The 15509-nt window shown below is 48.8% G+C and overlaps 2 protein-coding genes across 6 annotated transcripts in view; both read right to left on the bottom strand.

The window, feature by feature from the left end:
- Positions 1 to 49: 49 nt before the first annotated feature.
- On the bottom strand, positions 50 to 8650 carry LOC128152736 (malignant fibrous histiocytoma-amplified sequence 1 homolog). 2 transcript variants are annotated; one of them, XM_052811336.1, is made up of 11 exons: positions 8421 to 8650; positions 6551 to 7430; positions 5664 to 5955; positions 5052 to 5238; positions 3837 to 4027; positions 3246 to 3733; positions 1858 to 2015; positions 1188 to 1347; positions 653 to 723; positions 440 to 546; positions 50 to 208 (listed from the first exon to the last, which is right to left on the bottom strand). In XM_052811336.1, exons 1-11 carry the CDS (start codon positions 8620 to 8622, stop codon positions 191 to 193), a joined length of 2754 nt encoding a protein of 917 aa, XP_052667296.1. In that variant the 5' UTR covers positions 8623 to 8650; the 3' UTR covers positions 50 to 190. The 2 variants fall into 2 exon arrangements, with proteins under 2 accessions (XP_052667296.1, XP_052667295.1); XM_052811335.1 differs by having other exon boundaries at positions 50 to 546.
- Positions 8651 to 11571: 2921 nt separating this feature from the next.
- The window catches only part of PHRF1 (PHD and ring finger domains 1), a 34644-nt gene continuing 30706 nt past the window's right edge, over positions 11572 to 15509 (bottom strand). For all 4 annotated transcript variants that reach the window (XM_052810765.1, XM_052810766.1, XM_052810767.1 and 1 more), the window contains 3 exons: positions 14999 to 15259; positions 13743 to 13871; positions 11572 to 12537 (listed from right to left, as the gene is read on the bottom strand). In XM_052810765.1, coding sequence (XP_052666725.1) covers positions 12403 to 12537; positions 13743 to 13871; positions 14999 to 15259 — 525 coding nt within the window. In that variant the 3' untranslated portion in view covers positions 11572 to 12402. The remainder of the gene's footprint in view (positions 12538 to 13742; positions 13872 to 14998; positions 15260 to 15509) is intronic.

Below are 15509 nucleotides of genomic sequence, written 5' to 3'. Positions count from 1 at the left end.
GCACCTTCTCCCCGTTAACATTTGTGTAAATGAGGTGACTTCCCACGCATGCAGGCATGCATTTATCGATGCATTTATTTCCATGCACTGAGGCTGCAAACATGACTTGCGAGCAAAGCGCGTTGAGGACAGCTTGGCTTTGGCTAAAGAAAAATAATTCTTCGGCGAGCACCTCCCCGCTGGCCCAGGGTTACTCACTTGAGATGTTCTGGAAAAATAAGGCAGTAACTACAACAGGAAGCACCCAGAGCTCAGCTCCGAGGCGCAGAGGTGGTGGTATCTCAGGGAGGAGCGTGGTAACCAGAGCACTGCCTGAAGATGGGGTGTCCCCTCCCCGGGCTGGAAGCAGCAGCACCCCCTCATTTCAGGAGCAAGAGGAGAGGATGAGCCTGGCCATCAATGCTGGACCCAGAGCAAGGGGAGGTGGCAGCCTCCTTACCTGCCGATTGACGTGGATGCTGCTGGGCCCAAAGGTGGTGGTCCCGTAGCTTGTCACGTAATAGTGAGCAGAGGGCTGCGCCGGGGGCTCCTCCAGCTGCCTGGGCACTGTGGGGATGGGGAGACACCGTCAGCACCTCAGCTCCATGAACCCCTCAAGCCCTCCTCCCCCCCAAGCACTGCTGCGGCGCAAAACTAGGACCATTAGGCTCACCTTTGGGCAGGAGCAGCTCTGCGCCAAAGCAGTGCCCACACGTCCCACAGGTTTTAACGTCTTCCTTCGTCCTGTGGAGGAAAAAGCCCCGAGAAGAAGAAGAAGGAGCAGCAGCTGCCCTCAGCACTTCCCATGGAAGACAATGCCAAGGCGATGGAAGAGGCTCCCTCTTTCCACCCTGACATGAGGTCCTGCCGTTGGTGGGATGGCTGCTGCCTTCCCAGGTGCCTGAGCACCTTCAGCTCTTCATGAAACGGGGGACATGTGGGCACCTGTCCAGAGTGGACATTATGTGCCTGAGCCCCAGAGTCTTGACTTTTTCACCTTTTTTTTCCACGCTTGAATTTCCCCCACAAGTAAATGCTACCACCACATGGGACACAGGCTACTACAGTCAGGAGAAGGGCGACGTAGTGCCCAGTGAGTTTTGCAACTAATTTCACATGGCTTTTGGAAGCTGACCAGCCCCACCAGCATTGCTGTACCAACCACCCAGCTCCAGCCCTCAGCTTGGAGCGGTGCAGCACATACATACATGGCACTTGTGCCATCCAAGTCTGGCCAGATGAGCTCCGCAGGACAACCAGCCGTTCGGCAGGGCGTCTTCACGCACACGTGCAGGCCCGGCCACTCCTCAGCGAGCTTCTGGACGATGAAGACAACCGCCATGAGGAAGTCCCAGGCAAACTGGAAACCTTCCAGGCAAAAGGAGAACATCTTCCTTACTCACAGCCACCCAACCGTGGCAGCCCAGGAGATGCTGTGGTGATGCACGCATCGCTTCCAGCCTGCCGGACCACAGCCAGAATGGCTTGACCAGTTCCGTTTCTCAGGTTAACCAAGGCCCACCAGCCTTCAAAGGGAATTGAAAGATATGTTGGAAGCGCTTCCCAACTCAGATGGCCCTTTTGTTTATCACTTGGAGACCCAGCCTGAGACCATACTCTGCTGGGACTTTATGGGGAAGGATGACCCATTTGCTCCATGAGAATACTGAAAACTTGACTTTCCACTTTCATGTGATACCTTGAGAGGAATCCTGACCAGGTTGCATGGAGAAAGGGGAAATCTTTAATTGAACTGCTAGTGGACCCTGGCCAGAGTAGGACACGTGGCAGAGGCTTCTGGGATGCTCTGCCCAGAGGAGTGGAGGTGGCAGCTAAGGAGAGACATGTGGTTGGGAGTCATGAAATAAGGATCCTTACCTGTCCTTCCTGCCGGCTTTCTGCATCGGAGCTCCAGGTAGCTGTAGGCCCTCTGGTTATTCTCTTTGATCAGCAGAGGTTTGCCATTGCATATGAGCAGGCAGGTTGCCTTGGCCACCCAGTGTGTGGAGTAGAAGGAACAAGCTTTCACCAGGAACCTGCAAGGAGATCGTCCACAGCTTTCACCACTCTCCTCCCCACTTATCTCTGACACTGGGAGGAAGTGTGGCAGCAGGTGGACTTGAAAAATATGAACCCAATTTCAGTAGAAACAGAGGCAGACACCAAATGAGGACCCTGCCCTACTGAAAGTTCAAGCAGCAGGAGCAGCCTCTTAAGTCAAGAGCTGCTTCCAGAGTTGGCCATCTATCCTGATTTTGGCTGGGATAGAGTTAATTTTTTTCCTAGTAGCTGGTATAGTACTGTGTTTTGGATTTAGGATGAGAATAATGTTGATAACAGACTGATGTTTTCAGTTGGTGCTGAGCAGTGCTTGCACAGAGTCAAGGACTTTTCAGCATCTCACCCCACCCCACCAGCGAGCAGGCTGGGGGGGGGGGGGGGGGGGTTGTGCAAGAAGATGGGAGGGGACACAGCTGGGACAGCTGACCCCAACTGACCCAAGGGATATTCCAGACCATATGACATCGTGCTCAGGATATAAACTGGGGAAAGCTGGCCAGGAGGCTGCTGCTTGGGAACGGGCTGGGATCAGTTGGTTGGTGGTGAGCAATTGTATTTCATTTGCATCACATGTTTTTCTTTGGTTTTATTTCTCTCTCTTTTTGTTATTTTCCTTTTCATTACAACATTACTATTACTATTATTATTACAATATTTCAATTATTAAACTGTTCTTATCTCAACCCATGAGTTTTCTTACTTTTACCCTTCTGATTCTCTCCCCATCCCACTCGGAGCGGGAGTGAGTGAGTGGCTGTGTGGTGCTTAGATGCTGGCTGGGGTTAAATCACGACACCATCAGATAAAGCTCTGGGTACAAATCAAGAACCCCACAAGGCCAGGAGACCTTCCAGAAACTGGAACAGTCCCAGCACCTGTAAAAACTGGACCATCCTCAGGTGGGACTGGGAGACCTCTGACTGCCTGGATGGGCACAGACTAGCCAAAAACCACCCCAGATGAAAGGTGAAGCAGAAGGAGCATGGTCCTTGCTCACATCCAGGTAACGAACATCAAAATGGTTCATCCAGGGCTCCACATGTCTGTGGCAGAGCCGAGAAGCCACCCTGGTCTCCTGAGTCATAGCCTCATGCCTCAGCTGATACAGTCTCGACAGCCAAGGGCTTGCTGTCGGTCATACTGGTGCCGTGTCGAGCAAACCCTGAACTGCACAGCCTCATTGAGGGCTGGAGACCACTGCTTACCTCTGGAAGAAACCCTCAGGTATTTCAGGTGAGAAGTAGGCACGGATGTGGAGGTCCTCGGGGTGATCTCCTCCCCACACCTCAGAGACCTCTTCGGTCTGGTTCAGATAGGTTGGGAACAAGTACCAGGACTCGCCTTGGCCCCGCGTTGTCTCCCATGGCTTCCCGGGCACAAACTCACTGGCCTGTGGGTTGAGCGCTTTGGCGTGCCTCACCTCCAGGCAGAGCTCAAAGTGCTCCAGGAGGCTGAAGAGCTTCCCTCTCCTGCTGGGGGGCCTGTGTCCCATGATTTCCTCAAAGACGTCCCGCATCCCTTCTGAACAGAGCTGGTGCTTCACCAAGGCACGCACAGCCCGGTGGCACAGCATTGCCTTTGACTTGAAAGTCCACACCCAGTTGGACCTGTCTCTGATGGTAGCGTGTTCCCCAATCAGCGTGTCCACAGAGATGCTCTCGAGCTGCTGGACTAGGCGGTACCTCACAAGGAGCTGGGTGGGAAGAGAAGGAGAGAAGAGGCGGCAATGAGAGGAGCCCAGCAAAGCTGCAGAGCTCGGAACCTGCAGAGAAGACAGTCCTGATCCCCATGCTCACCTTGAACATAGTTATTAGGAAGGTAGGCTGGAGAAAAACAGTGCTTTCCAGGTGCTTGATTTCCTCGTACCACACGACAAGCCCGACGCGGTGGAGGTACCGCAAGATGTCTTGGAGAAGCTCTCTGCCCAGGTTAGCCAGGTGCTCGCACTGGGAGAGTTTGCTGAGCAGGTACTGGAGGTCCATCATGCCTAGAGGGAGACGCAGGAGCTCAGCACACATCTCTTGGACACCAGTGTTCCAAGGCAGATGCTTTAGAGAGCCAACAAACACCAGCAGCACCCAACGTCACCCATGCCATCCCTGGGGAAGCAGCTGGGACTAGCACCATGCTTGGTGGCTGCGGTCCAAAATGCTTTGCCCATCCTCAGCTGTCCCACTGCCATCCTGCAGCTCCCATGGTCTTGCCTTGCCTCAGTGGTGCCAACAGCCTGCCAGGACCTCAATAGAGCAGCTGAAAAATGAGGCTAATATACTGCGTTTTTTCATCATTTGAGAGAGCAGGTTTGTTTCCAGCCAGAAAACCTCAGATATTGTCATTTAGTCATGCAGTGAGACAGGCAACAGAACCTGGCTTATCTCCACAAAAGAAAAGCATTTGCTCCTCATCCTCTAATCCTACAGTGGCCAGGGAAGCCAGACACGACACCCTTGGTGCTGGTGGTGTTCCTACCTGCTTTAGGTATGTAAGCAAGGAGCTGGGGCTGCCTGCTAGTCCTGCTAAGTCACAGGAGACACGGAGAAGGGGCTAGGGAGGGGTAGGGGCCATTAAATAAAGTCAGCGGGATGTAGGTTTGGAAACCACACAGAAGCATTAAAACTGTGGAGCTCCTTCCTGCAAGATTTTTTAATTGCTTATATAGGGCAAAGGGGAGAAAGAACAATGTTACTGGAAAGAAAGAAACCAGACAACATGGCCAGGTCCAGGTACCTCCAGCCACAGGTTGGTAGATGCTGGCAGAGCCTCCTGGTGAAGACACACTGGGCCTTTTCCTATGCTTTTCCCTAGGTACCTGCCTTGGAGGCAGATGCTCGTAATGACAGAACTGGGTAGTAGCAATTAATGCTCCAGCTATAACACTGCAAGGTCTTCAGCAGCGACCCCACCACCACATGAATGGGGCCAGAAGGTGCAGCAAGCACTGGAAAGCCCATCCCAGCCATAGGACAGCAGGTCCTCCCAGGAAGGTGCGTTGGGGGTCATGGACCACTCACCGTGGTCTGCCATCTCCTCGCCCTGTGCGATATCTGCAATGGCAGCTTCCACCTGCCTATAGACGGGTGGCAGCACTCTGACGACCTCAGGGAAGAGCTCCTCATTCTTCACATGCTCCAGAATAGTGGCCTCGAGCTTTTTGATATCGTGGTGATCTGTGCAGTTGACAGCAACTAAGTTTAAGATCTGGAAGAAAGAAAGCACACACCTGCCAAAAGCACATCCAGAGGAGTCTTTTAGCCTGCAAGGTAAAGGAGGGACCTAATGCCAAAGAGGTCACCAAGGACGGGACACGCCACTGGCTCAGCTTCAGAGGGCACTTCCTTCACACTTTTGCTTTGCAGCAGTTCCCAGAAAATCACCTGGGGATGGTAAATGCCTCCCCAAGCACTTGCTACAAGCCACAGGAGGAGATGCTCACCGCTGAGCAGGGACAAGGACGCAGCAGGTCACAGCCAAGGGTTACTACATCCACCCTAGCCCCAGGTAGTGGCTGCAGTAGCAGCCTGATGCATTAGCACCAGGTCACCATCACCAGTAGCATGCCGGGCTGCCAGAGACAACAGGGTGACCACAGACAGCAAAAAGAACCACGATTATCTCAGGCCTACTGTTAATGTGCAGCTCTCCATCTCCTTCAGCCTCTCCCACTGGTCCACGTAAAACTCGGGCTCCTCGCTGCCCTCCAGGTTGTCGATGAAGTGAGCGAGGTTGCTTTTTCTCTCCATCAGCATGGCTGCAATCTTGGCCATGATGTCACACCTCTTCTCCTCCACCTCCTCCTCCCGGCAGCAGTCCACGTGGGTTCCCACAGGAAGCACCACTGAGTTTGGGACTCGCATGGACAGGTTGTTGATCCAGAAACCGACGAGCTCCTTGAAAGTCTTGTCGTTAGTTTGGTACCTGGGAAGGGAGAGAAAGAAAATCCCAAATTCACATCTAACCCGCCGGCTCTATAGCCAACTTCCACCAGCACAGGCCTGACCATGCACCTTATGCTGTCCCAGGGGCTTACTGGAGAAAAGCTCAGATGTCCTAAGCTGTCACGGGCCATATCCAAGCTCATCCGTAAGTTTCCCATCCTTAAGCTAAGCCAGTTAAAGCTATGGGGTGTAGCAGAGTCTGTCCCTGCTATGGATGGGAGCATCCCTCTGTACCACAAAGCCCAAACCTGATGCTCCCTCCATGTTCAGGGAGCACCACAAGATATAGGAGGGCTCGAAGACGTATTTCCAAGGCAGAAAGCAAAGTCACATAAGGAGTTAATGCTCATCTAACCCCTCAAAACAGAGGACTTTGGTAAGGTGATCACAGATCTAGTGGCTTATTTAAAAGAGTTATCTGCAAAAAGGGGGCGAGGGAGAGCTGGCTACTCCTGCAGTGAGAAGACCAGGCATCAAGGTCCAATGGAAATGGTGTGAACCCACACAGGGGAAAGCTTGCCCAGCCCCTTTTTTCTTCTCGCACGCCACTGAATCCAAACCAGCTCAGCATTTACATGTGGAGATTGATGACAAGGATGACAAGTGCTTGTGGGGTGATGAACACATGGTGAGTCATGTAGTATTCCAGCTGGCCAGCAAAGTCCCAGAAGAGAAACGTGAAGTCCTCGATCCGGAACTCGCTGATCTCTATCCCAACTGTTCGCTCTTCCTTGGGCACCAGTTTGGTTTGCCCTTGCTTCAAGCTTTTGCAGATGGTGGACTTCCCCGCCAGCGAGGCCCCCAGGAACATGGTCTTGACCCTCTTGTCCTCCTGCCCCGAACCGTGTTGAAGCTGGTTGAAGTAATTCCGGATCTGATGGATGCCACCAGCGCACACTTCACTGGGTGGCTCCCGGAGGGGGTTCCCATTAGCCTTGAACATTTTCAGGGATTGCCCCTGGAAGAGCTCCCTGGGGAGCTGGCGAAGGGCATTATTCTGCACATGGAGCTCCTGCAAGTGTGCCAGCTGCAGGACAGGCTGGGGGAAGGTCCGGAACAGGTTGTTGGAGATGTTGAGGTACTGGAGGCTGCCTTGACATGCCGTCAGGTCCTTGGGGAGGGCACCGAGACGGTTGTTGTTCAGCCTCAAGTGTTTAAGCCTGGGGAGGTGGGAGAAAACCCCCTCCGGGATGACCCGGATTTGGTTCTGATTCAGCTCAAGCTTCTCTAAACAGACCAGGCTCTGGATTTCAGTGGGAAAGTCCACAATCTCGTTCTTGGACAGTATCAGCCTCTTCAGGTTGCAAAGCTTAGAAATGCCGGTGATGGTCCTGAGCTTGTTCCTGTCGAGGTCAAGGCTCTCCAGCCCGGGGTTGCTCAGGACTGCCGGTGGCAGCACGCGCAGCCTCTGGGTAGAGAGAGTCACTTCACGCAAACCATCCTCCTGCTCCTGACCTGCACACATGGGACAGGGGAGGTGGTTAAGAGAGACTTTCACCCTTTGGGTTGCAGAACATTTTTTCTCTTGAGCTCTGCACGACTTTGGGATCATTTTGGCCAGCAAGGAAAAGCAGAGGCAAGACATAGGAGCTGGTCCTATGTCCTCTCAAGAGAGGAGCCAAAGCTGAGGCACAAGGGTCTCGGCTGGGCCTGAAGACACAGGAAGAAACGGTGGCCACCAGATGTTGGCCTGTAGCCCAAGCATCACATTAACAGCTTTGCTCTCATTAAAGCACTGCAAGAGCTCCAGCCGCAGATGCATCTACCCCGAAACTGGCAGGTTTCTAATCCCAGCAGCAGGCTGGCGGGGCAGAGCCGTCAGTGGGAGAGCTGCTCTCCAAATAACTCGCCCAGTCCACCCTCAGCTCTCGACCACAGCTAGGGAGATGTGTTGAGGCCAGGGCTAGTGACTTCAGACACTTCCTCTCTCACATCCTCCCCCCGCTCCAGATGCACGCTACCATTCCCCGCAGAGATGCTCCCAGCCCTGGGAGACTGGGGGAATAACGCAGGGACAGTAGGGTCCCCCACAGGACAGGGCGCACGAGAAGGGACTTGGTGACGGCCAAAAACATCCCCAAAAGGAGGGCATTTAGAGCAGAGAAGGTTGCTGGTGAGAAGAGTGCCAGGGGATGTGGGATGGGGATCACACAATACTAGAACAAAACATGGTCAGATTTGCTTTCCTCTCCCTTTTTTCACTTCCTCACCAGATGACACCGAGCACGGCATCCCCTTGCGCAAGGCACCCTGCTCAGGACCGACTCATCGTCAGTTCTCAGCATCACCACCTAAACCTGGGACATGCAACAAGCCCAGCAGGAAAGCAAGCTTTCACCCCCTCCCAAATGCCCGGTGCCTCCCCTGGCGCCAGCAGAGAGACAAGCCAAGGGCTCCCACCACTGCTCTGAACCAGAGCAGCGAAGAGCCGGGGCGGCTACTCACAGGCTCTGGGCTGGGTCATGGCCCTGCAGCGTGGCACCGGCTGGATCCTCCCAGTCACTCGGCCTCTTTCACTTCCTCCTATTTTTTTTGCTCCCCGCCTCCCCGTGCTCTGCCCGGGAACCCCACCCTCTCTTTCTCCATCCATCCTCAGAGCAGCTCCCAACAACCCGAGCACTGCTGGCCAGATACCAGGGCCAAGCATGTGTCCCAAAAACAGCTCTGGAGGTTACCAACAAAGGTGGTGGCAGAGTAGCATCCCTGCCTTTGCTAAAGAAGCTTTTAGCGTTACCACTGTTGCAGAGGAGGGAAAGGACACTCACAAGAAGTTATGCTATCACCAAACTACCACACATGTTGAATAAAAAAGATTTCTTCTGTTAAACAGGTGGCAGCAGCTGATCTAAGAGGGTCAAAAAGAAGGGGAAAAGGGGAAGAGTGCAAGTAGCATATACAGTATACTACAAAAACATGCCAGAAGAGGCATTTTTTAGGTGTTTCTCATTGCCTCTCCCCAGGGGCAGCTTACAATTTGATGGATTTATTTTTAACAGTAGACAGAATGAAAGAACCACTATTCTTGTTCACATAACTTCAGGGAAAAGCATGTGCAGAAGGTATAGTTTTCAGCTTCATTACTCTTCCAGGGAATGGCAGGTGCAGAGGTAACTGAAATTTAACAGTCCTTACAGTACACGCATTCCTAATATATCTTGCAACAGGCTGTTATCTTCACTGCTAATTCAAGGATAATACTAACCAAGAATTTAAAGCAGTGAGGCAGGCTGAGGAACAAAACAGATTGACATTATCTTCTTGGGCAACAGTGTAGTCGCTTCTATTATTTGGTCAAGCTTGTTTTTCACACCACCTACCCTTTTTCACTCACGCAGGTTATTCCTCATAGGCAGGTTATTCCAGAATTGTTCCTCCAACGAGCCCAGAGGGTTGTGGTGAGTGGGGTGAAATCCAGTTGGCAGCGGGTCACAAGTGGTGTTCCCCAGGGCTCGGTGTTGGGCCCTGTTCTGTTTAATATCTTTATTGATGATTTGGATGAGGGGATTGAGTGCACCCTCAGCAGGTTTGCAGACGACACCAAGTTGGGTGGGAGGGTTGATCTGCTGGAGGGTAGGAAGGCTCTACAGAGGGATCTGGACAGGCTGGATCGATGGGCTGAGGCCAATTGTATGAGGTTCAACACGGCCAAGTGCCGGGTCCTGCACTTGTGTCACAGCAACCCCATGCAGCGCTACAGGCTTGGGGAAGAGTGGCTGGAAAGCTGCCTGGCAGAAAAAGACCTGGGGGTGCAGGTTGACAGCCAGCTGAATGTGAGCCAGCAGTGTGCCCAGGTGGACAAGAAGACCAACGGCATCCTGGCCTGTATCAGAAATGGTGTGGCCAGCAGGAGCAGGGAGGTGATCGTCCTCCTGTACTGGGCACTGGTGAGGCTGCACCTCGAGTACTGTGTTCAGTTTTGGGCCCCTCACTACAGGAAAGACATCGAGTTGCTGGAGTGTGTCCAGAGAAGGGCAAGCGAGTTGGTGAGGGGCCTGGAGCACAAGTCTTATGAGGAGCGGCTGAGGGAGCTGGGGCTGTTTAGCCTGGAGAAAAGGAGGCTGAGGGGAGACCTTATCGCTCTCTACAACTACCTGAAAGGAGGTTGTAGTGAGGTGGGTGTTGGTCTCTTCTGTCAGGTGGCTGGAGAGAGGACGAGAGGAAATGGCCTCAAGTTGAGGCAAGGGAGATTTAGGTTAGATATTAGGAAAAATTTCTTTACTGAGAGGGTTGTCAAACATTGGAATGGGCTGCCCAGGGAAGTGGTTGAGTCACCATCCCTAGAGGTATTCAAAAAGCAAGTAGATGGTGTACTTCAGGACATGGTTTAGTGGGCATGGTTGATGGTTGGACTCAATGATCTTGAAGGTCTTTTCCAACCTAAATGATTCTATGATACATCCAAAGGTCCCCAGTTTCCAGCCTAAGTTTATTCCCAACTAGATCACATTCTCTCGTTCTTGTACCAACAGTGCCATAAAAGTTTCTGAACTTTGTCAAGAAATCTATCAGCAGTCTTTGTATTTACAACCCCACACCCATCTGCAAGGTATATATTCTAGCTACAAGTTTAGCTTTAAAACTAAAGCTTCTCTTCCAGCTATTCTTTTGCAGTTTTAGTGAGCATTTGTTCCAAAATCTTCAACTGAAGCCCAAAGTTACCAACCCCTTGTAGTCCATTCAGGTTGTGCTTTCATACAGGAAGCAAACAGAGCCAAGGAAGATCAACTCCAAAATGCTCATCCATAAACACTTCTGTAGGGTGGTGAATGATGTGCATGAAGCATTTTGCCAGTCCAGACAGTACTGGTATATGGACTTTTTTTTTTTTTTTTAAATTTAAACAAAGTCCCCACATCAGCTACTTGGAACCACAGCCAAAATTATAGTATGCAGACAAAAATCTTATGATCAAAATCAGAGTTCACTGAAAAGTTAGGAATGCCAGCAAGAAATCAAAGATCTTGCTATTTGTGAGTCTTCCTATGCTCAGAAGGAGGGGGGGGACCTGCAGTTACTTGCTTTATAAAACTCATCCCAGAAAGCCTAACTATTTTCTCTTTGAAGACACCCAGCAAGCCTATCCTCAAAGAGGGCAGTTTCCAAGTGCACTCTAAGTGGTTAGGAAAGCCCTCACGTAAGACATGTTCCTGCCATCTGGTCCAACAAGCCACGTACATTCAGTTCCCACTGAAGGGAAAGCCAGTTTATAAGTTGTAACTTTATGGTTTTCTCTTCAGCTTCCCTGTTAAATGTTAAATGGTTAGATGGGGAATGATGGTTTTTGGCAGGTTCAAGGGTGCCGAATATATTTGTAAGTGACTGTATTTCAGATGATCACTTAAAAGATCAGTTGCTCTGCAGTACATGCAGAAAAGGAGTGCTTTTAAAGAAAGGAAGAAGTAAGTACATGTGCTGGACTCCTTTGCTTCTTGATACGAAAACCAGTCCTCCTACAGAGGAGAAGGAACAATTACTTATCCAACTCCAATCCTCTTCTAGAAACACAGTATTCCTTATGCCAAGAGCCAAGTGTGCAGGTTTATATAGAACAGCCAGGGCAAGAGGTAGCTGTAAGACAAACAAATGACACCTGCTATAGGACTAAAACCATTCAAAATAACTTTATAAATTCTGTCACATTTCTGCTTTGTACATCAGTTCAACCTTATCCCTCCAGCTTGTTACTGAAAATTCACAATGCTTGCTTTTTGTTTTGTTTTCTCCTGAAAGGCAGACATAAAACCAGCCATCAGTGCATTATTTACAGAAGTGCAACACAGTCTCCCACCCTGAAATTAAACTTTTCACTAACAAGATACTTCCAACAGAACGTAAATAAACACCACAGCTTGAGCAGTGTTTCTGAAGTCAGTTTATAAACGTTAGCTCATTTCTGCAATCCCCAAATGACAGAGCAAGTAAAGCTTCGCTCACCATCGAATGGGCTAAAAATACATTTCAAGTATTAAATCAGAAGTTTCTAAAGACAATCCATATTTCGATAAATAAACACAAGGGAAACAGTATACAGCTCTCAATATACTGCATATGAAAAGTGGTGTCTAGTTTCAAACTTTTAGCAAGACAGGTGCACAGCCCAAAAATGTGATCAAAGTAACCCTGAAAACTGTAGCAATCCAGGAGTCCCAAACATTAATCTCTTCCGTGTTTCCCCTCGAATTACTCTGCTGGTCTGAGGCTTTTGATTGTTATTTAGTTCTACATCTGTAGGTAATCCAAAAAACCCCCAAGTTCATTCCCATATGGAAACAATTCAGAAGAAGGTTCCGCAGATAAGTCCTATTATAATCTCGCTTCTCTGTGCTTTATTTTCAACGAGATGCAACTGCAGATCTATTATTCCCTCTGGCATAGCGTTCACAGCCAGAATAAGTTCAGTCCAAGTCATGCTGGCTGCGGCTTCCTCTCAGTTTTCCACTTCACGTGTATCTTCGCCATCAGATTTCTTATGTTTCCTCATATGTTTGTATTTTTCCACATAAGCCTTCACCAGATTAGCTACCTTCATAGGGTTGATCTCTCCACTTTTGCTGTGGCAGATCTACAAGGGATTAGAAAAGGCATTTGGTCAATTAACAGTATTACAGCAGTTCAGGCAGGCAACAGACAAATGATAGCGAAGACCTAAGCATCCCAGGGGAATGGATTCCTACACAGGCCCTCCAGTCTCATAGCAGGATACATAAAGCAGAAAACTCAATGAGGATAAGAGTAGTATTTTACTTTAAGCATTCCAGAAATGGCCCAGGGCTTATCTACTGAGCACTAACTGAATGCAGAAACATCTCTGAACGCATAATTATTTGTTTTTACTACAGGTTTTTCTGTCCAGCCGGTTTTACACAATACATGGTAACCAAGGAAGTGTTGATTTCCCATTCTTCTGATGATTTTGAGGAACCAATGTTCAGATTAAAAGAATCTGGCAGTTTTGAGGGCCCATTTTGAGATATGGGAGAAAGAAAATGGACTCTACAAAGAACTTTTTCAGTGTTCAGAGAAGAGTTCACAGTGACTTTAGCAGCAACTAGTGTTGCTCAGCTCTGCCACAAACCACACTTGACATTCATATGGGTCACAGAGAAGATGTGAAATTGCAGCCATTTTCTCACTAATTTTGATTTATGACAGAATTTCTCAGTGATAGCAAGAATGCAGAGCAGGGAGAGAATACAGTTCTGAGGTATCATTTAACTGCCTTGACCACAAGAGCATTACTTGCTCTCACAAAATTTACCTGCTGATCAGGTCTTTTTTAGCCACGATCTGGTCAGCACTAAGGTTTGAGACAAAAGTCAACATCAGACAAATTGCAAGGCCCTCTTCCACAGTTCAGGGACACCACAGATGCTCAAGGAATTAATGCACAAAGTATTTTCTCACTTTATCAGAAACAGCATGACAATTCTGGACGAAGTTCTTAATGAGAGAGATTTGACCATTCTCGCCCAAGGCGCATACCATGTAATATTTCAGCTCAGACAGCTTAAGCTTAGCAATGTTCTGGACCACTGAAAACACCACCACCTTCTAAAAGGAACAGTCTGACAGCTCTCATCAATGGCACCACTCAGTCCTGCTTAAAGCAACTACTGCTTCACAAGACTGCAGAGTATGAGTCAGAGTCCAAAGATCTGCTACTTGGTTACAGCATGTAATTGCTGAAGCTGACAAGTGCAATCCAAAGTACTGCCACTTATTTAACAATCTGCACAGCTCCTCTTTGCCATTTCACTGCCACCTTACCTTTTGCACTGCTTTTCGAAGAATGTTCTTGTACTCCTCCTTTGTAATCTCCCTCTTCTGGTAAAAAGGTTTAATAGCAAGTTTCACTTCTTCCACAGCCCTTTCCTGCATGTGAAGCTTCTTCATGTACTGCACAGCAAGGAGAAGTTCATTACCTTGTGCTGTCTTGGGAATGGTTTCTGAATCTATTTTTCTTAGAAATGCTCTAACAATGAAAATACTCATTCCACAATTTCAACGACCCAAGCAAGAGCTAGCCTCAAAGTGATTTCCTTTACAGTAAATTGCAGTCTTGAAACAAGTATCAGTTTGTGCTACAAGGAACCCTTGTTTTATGTAACATTTATTCTATGTCTTGGATAATGTGTTTTAAGCAAGTGACTACAAGGTCCACTTATTAATTTTGGTCTCCTCCTTCCATTTCAACAGCTCTGAAGTAAACATACATCCATCAAAAGGCATCAGATTCTAAAAGCAGCAAGTCATAGCTGTGAATATAAAGTTTCAGGTAGCTCTAAAGGCATTCTGAAAATTGCAGAGTTCCCTATAAATTAAGGATTACAGACAACATCAGAACACATTCTATCAAAACAAGTTCATAAAAACTGCTTCTCATAAATGGAGGTTCAGTGGGAAAAGTATCTTACTGTTTCATTTTGTGGTAGAAAGTAAAATAATTGGTGAAGAAGTTCCTGTTCTTGCATTTAACATCCACTATGCTTAGAGCAGATGGTCTACACAGCAAACCCAAAACTCAGCAGCAAGGGACTAGCACTGCAAAATCTCCAAAGTATTTTATTATCTCTGCATTTTCAGTGCTGATAAGCAGCAAGATATGGTCCTACCTCTCTATAGGACTGTTATGAGAATTGACATTAATTTCAAAGCTGGAGGGGAAAGGAAAAAACCAGGTGTTTAGAGAAATTTGGACATTCTGGCTTCTGGAAAGTCCCTTCCAAACATTCACGCAAGAAAGTTTCAGAACTTTAAGAATGTATTTTAGATGCTTTAATTCCTCTCTGTCTTATTGCGATGAAACAGTAGAAAGTGGAACCATCAAACGGAGTAAGTCCCAAAAGAATTCAAAGAAAGGATTGCCTGCCGCTCCTGGGTTAGCATAGTCAGTCACCAAAAACAACAGTGACAACAGGGGCTGGGAAAATACAGTACAGAGAAAGTTAAAACCCCAAACTTTAAAAGTTCAAATAAACAGCTCATTAATATTACGCATTTGCTACTTGATAGCATTCACTCACTTCCTCGTTTTTTGTTTTATCCACTGGAGGTTTGGGTGCTTTGATCTTTTCTTCTGCATTTCCAACAGAAGCAGCTTGGATTCCTGGTTCAGATGCGGTAGCCAAGCTGCCCGGCTCCGGAGTCAGGCTCTGTCCTGCCATGCAGCCAAGCGCTGGAAGACTACCCTGCATGATAAACTGAACTGTGGGCTGGCTGACAGGGGCATAGGGGGGAAGGCTTGAGGGCAGAGGCAGCGTCAAAGGTATATTTTGACAGTACACCTGTGAAACAGAATTTTGTAAATGTTTGTACTTACAAGAGAGAGCATCAGATCAGGATTTTCAGAACACCGTTTATCCACTCAAACAGGCAAGTAATTACCAGTTTAAATCAGGGAGGCTAACATCCCAGCCCTCAACTAGGTCTCCGTGCACCAGGAGCTAGCACCAGCCCCATTCACCTTTTAACTGGTGGACAGCACAGACTGATGGCATGGACCAATGCCAGCAGGCCAATTGTTACAGCCTGATC

This window comes from Harpia harpyja, chromosome 16 (assembly GCF_026419915.1).
Source record: "Harpia harpyja isolate bHarHar1 chromosome 16, bHarHar1 primary haplotype, whole genome shotgun sequence".
NCBI classification, from domain to species: domain Eukaryota; kingdom Metazoa; phylum Chordata; class Aves; order Accipitriformes; family Accipitridae; genus Harpia; species Harpia harpyja.
This window is presented reverse-complemented; position numbering and strand designations above follow the sequence as displayed.

Bases quoted from the DNA above. Each gene is read 5' to 3' on its own strand.
- LOC128152736 (XM_052811335.1), bottom strand. From the start codon at position 8,622: ATGCTTGGCCCTGGTATCTGGCCAGCAGTGCTCGGGTTGTTGGGAGCT. The intron at 5,239-5,663 runs GTAGGCCTGAGA...TCTTTCTTCCAG, and splicing joins TGGAGAGCTGCACATTAACA to ATCTTAAACTTAGTTGCTGT. The intron at 4,028-5,051 runs GTGAGTGGTCCA...GTCTCCCTCTAG, and splicing joins CGAGGAGATGGCAGACCACG to GCATGATGGACCTCCAGTAC.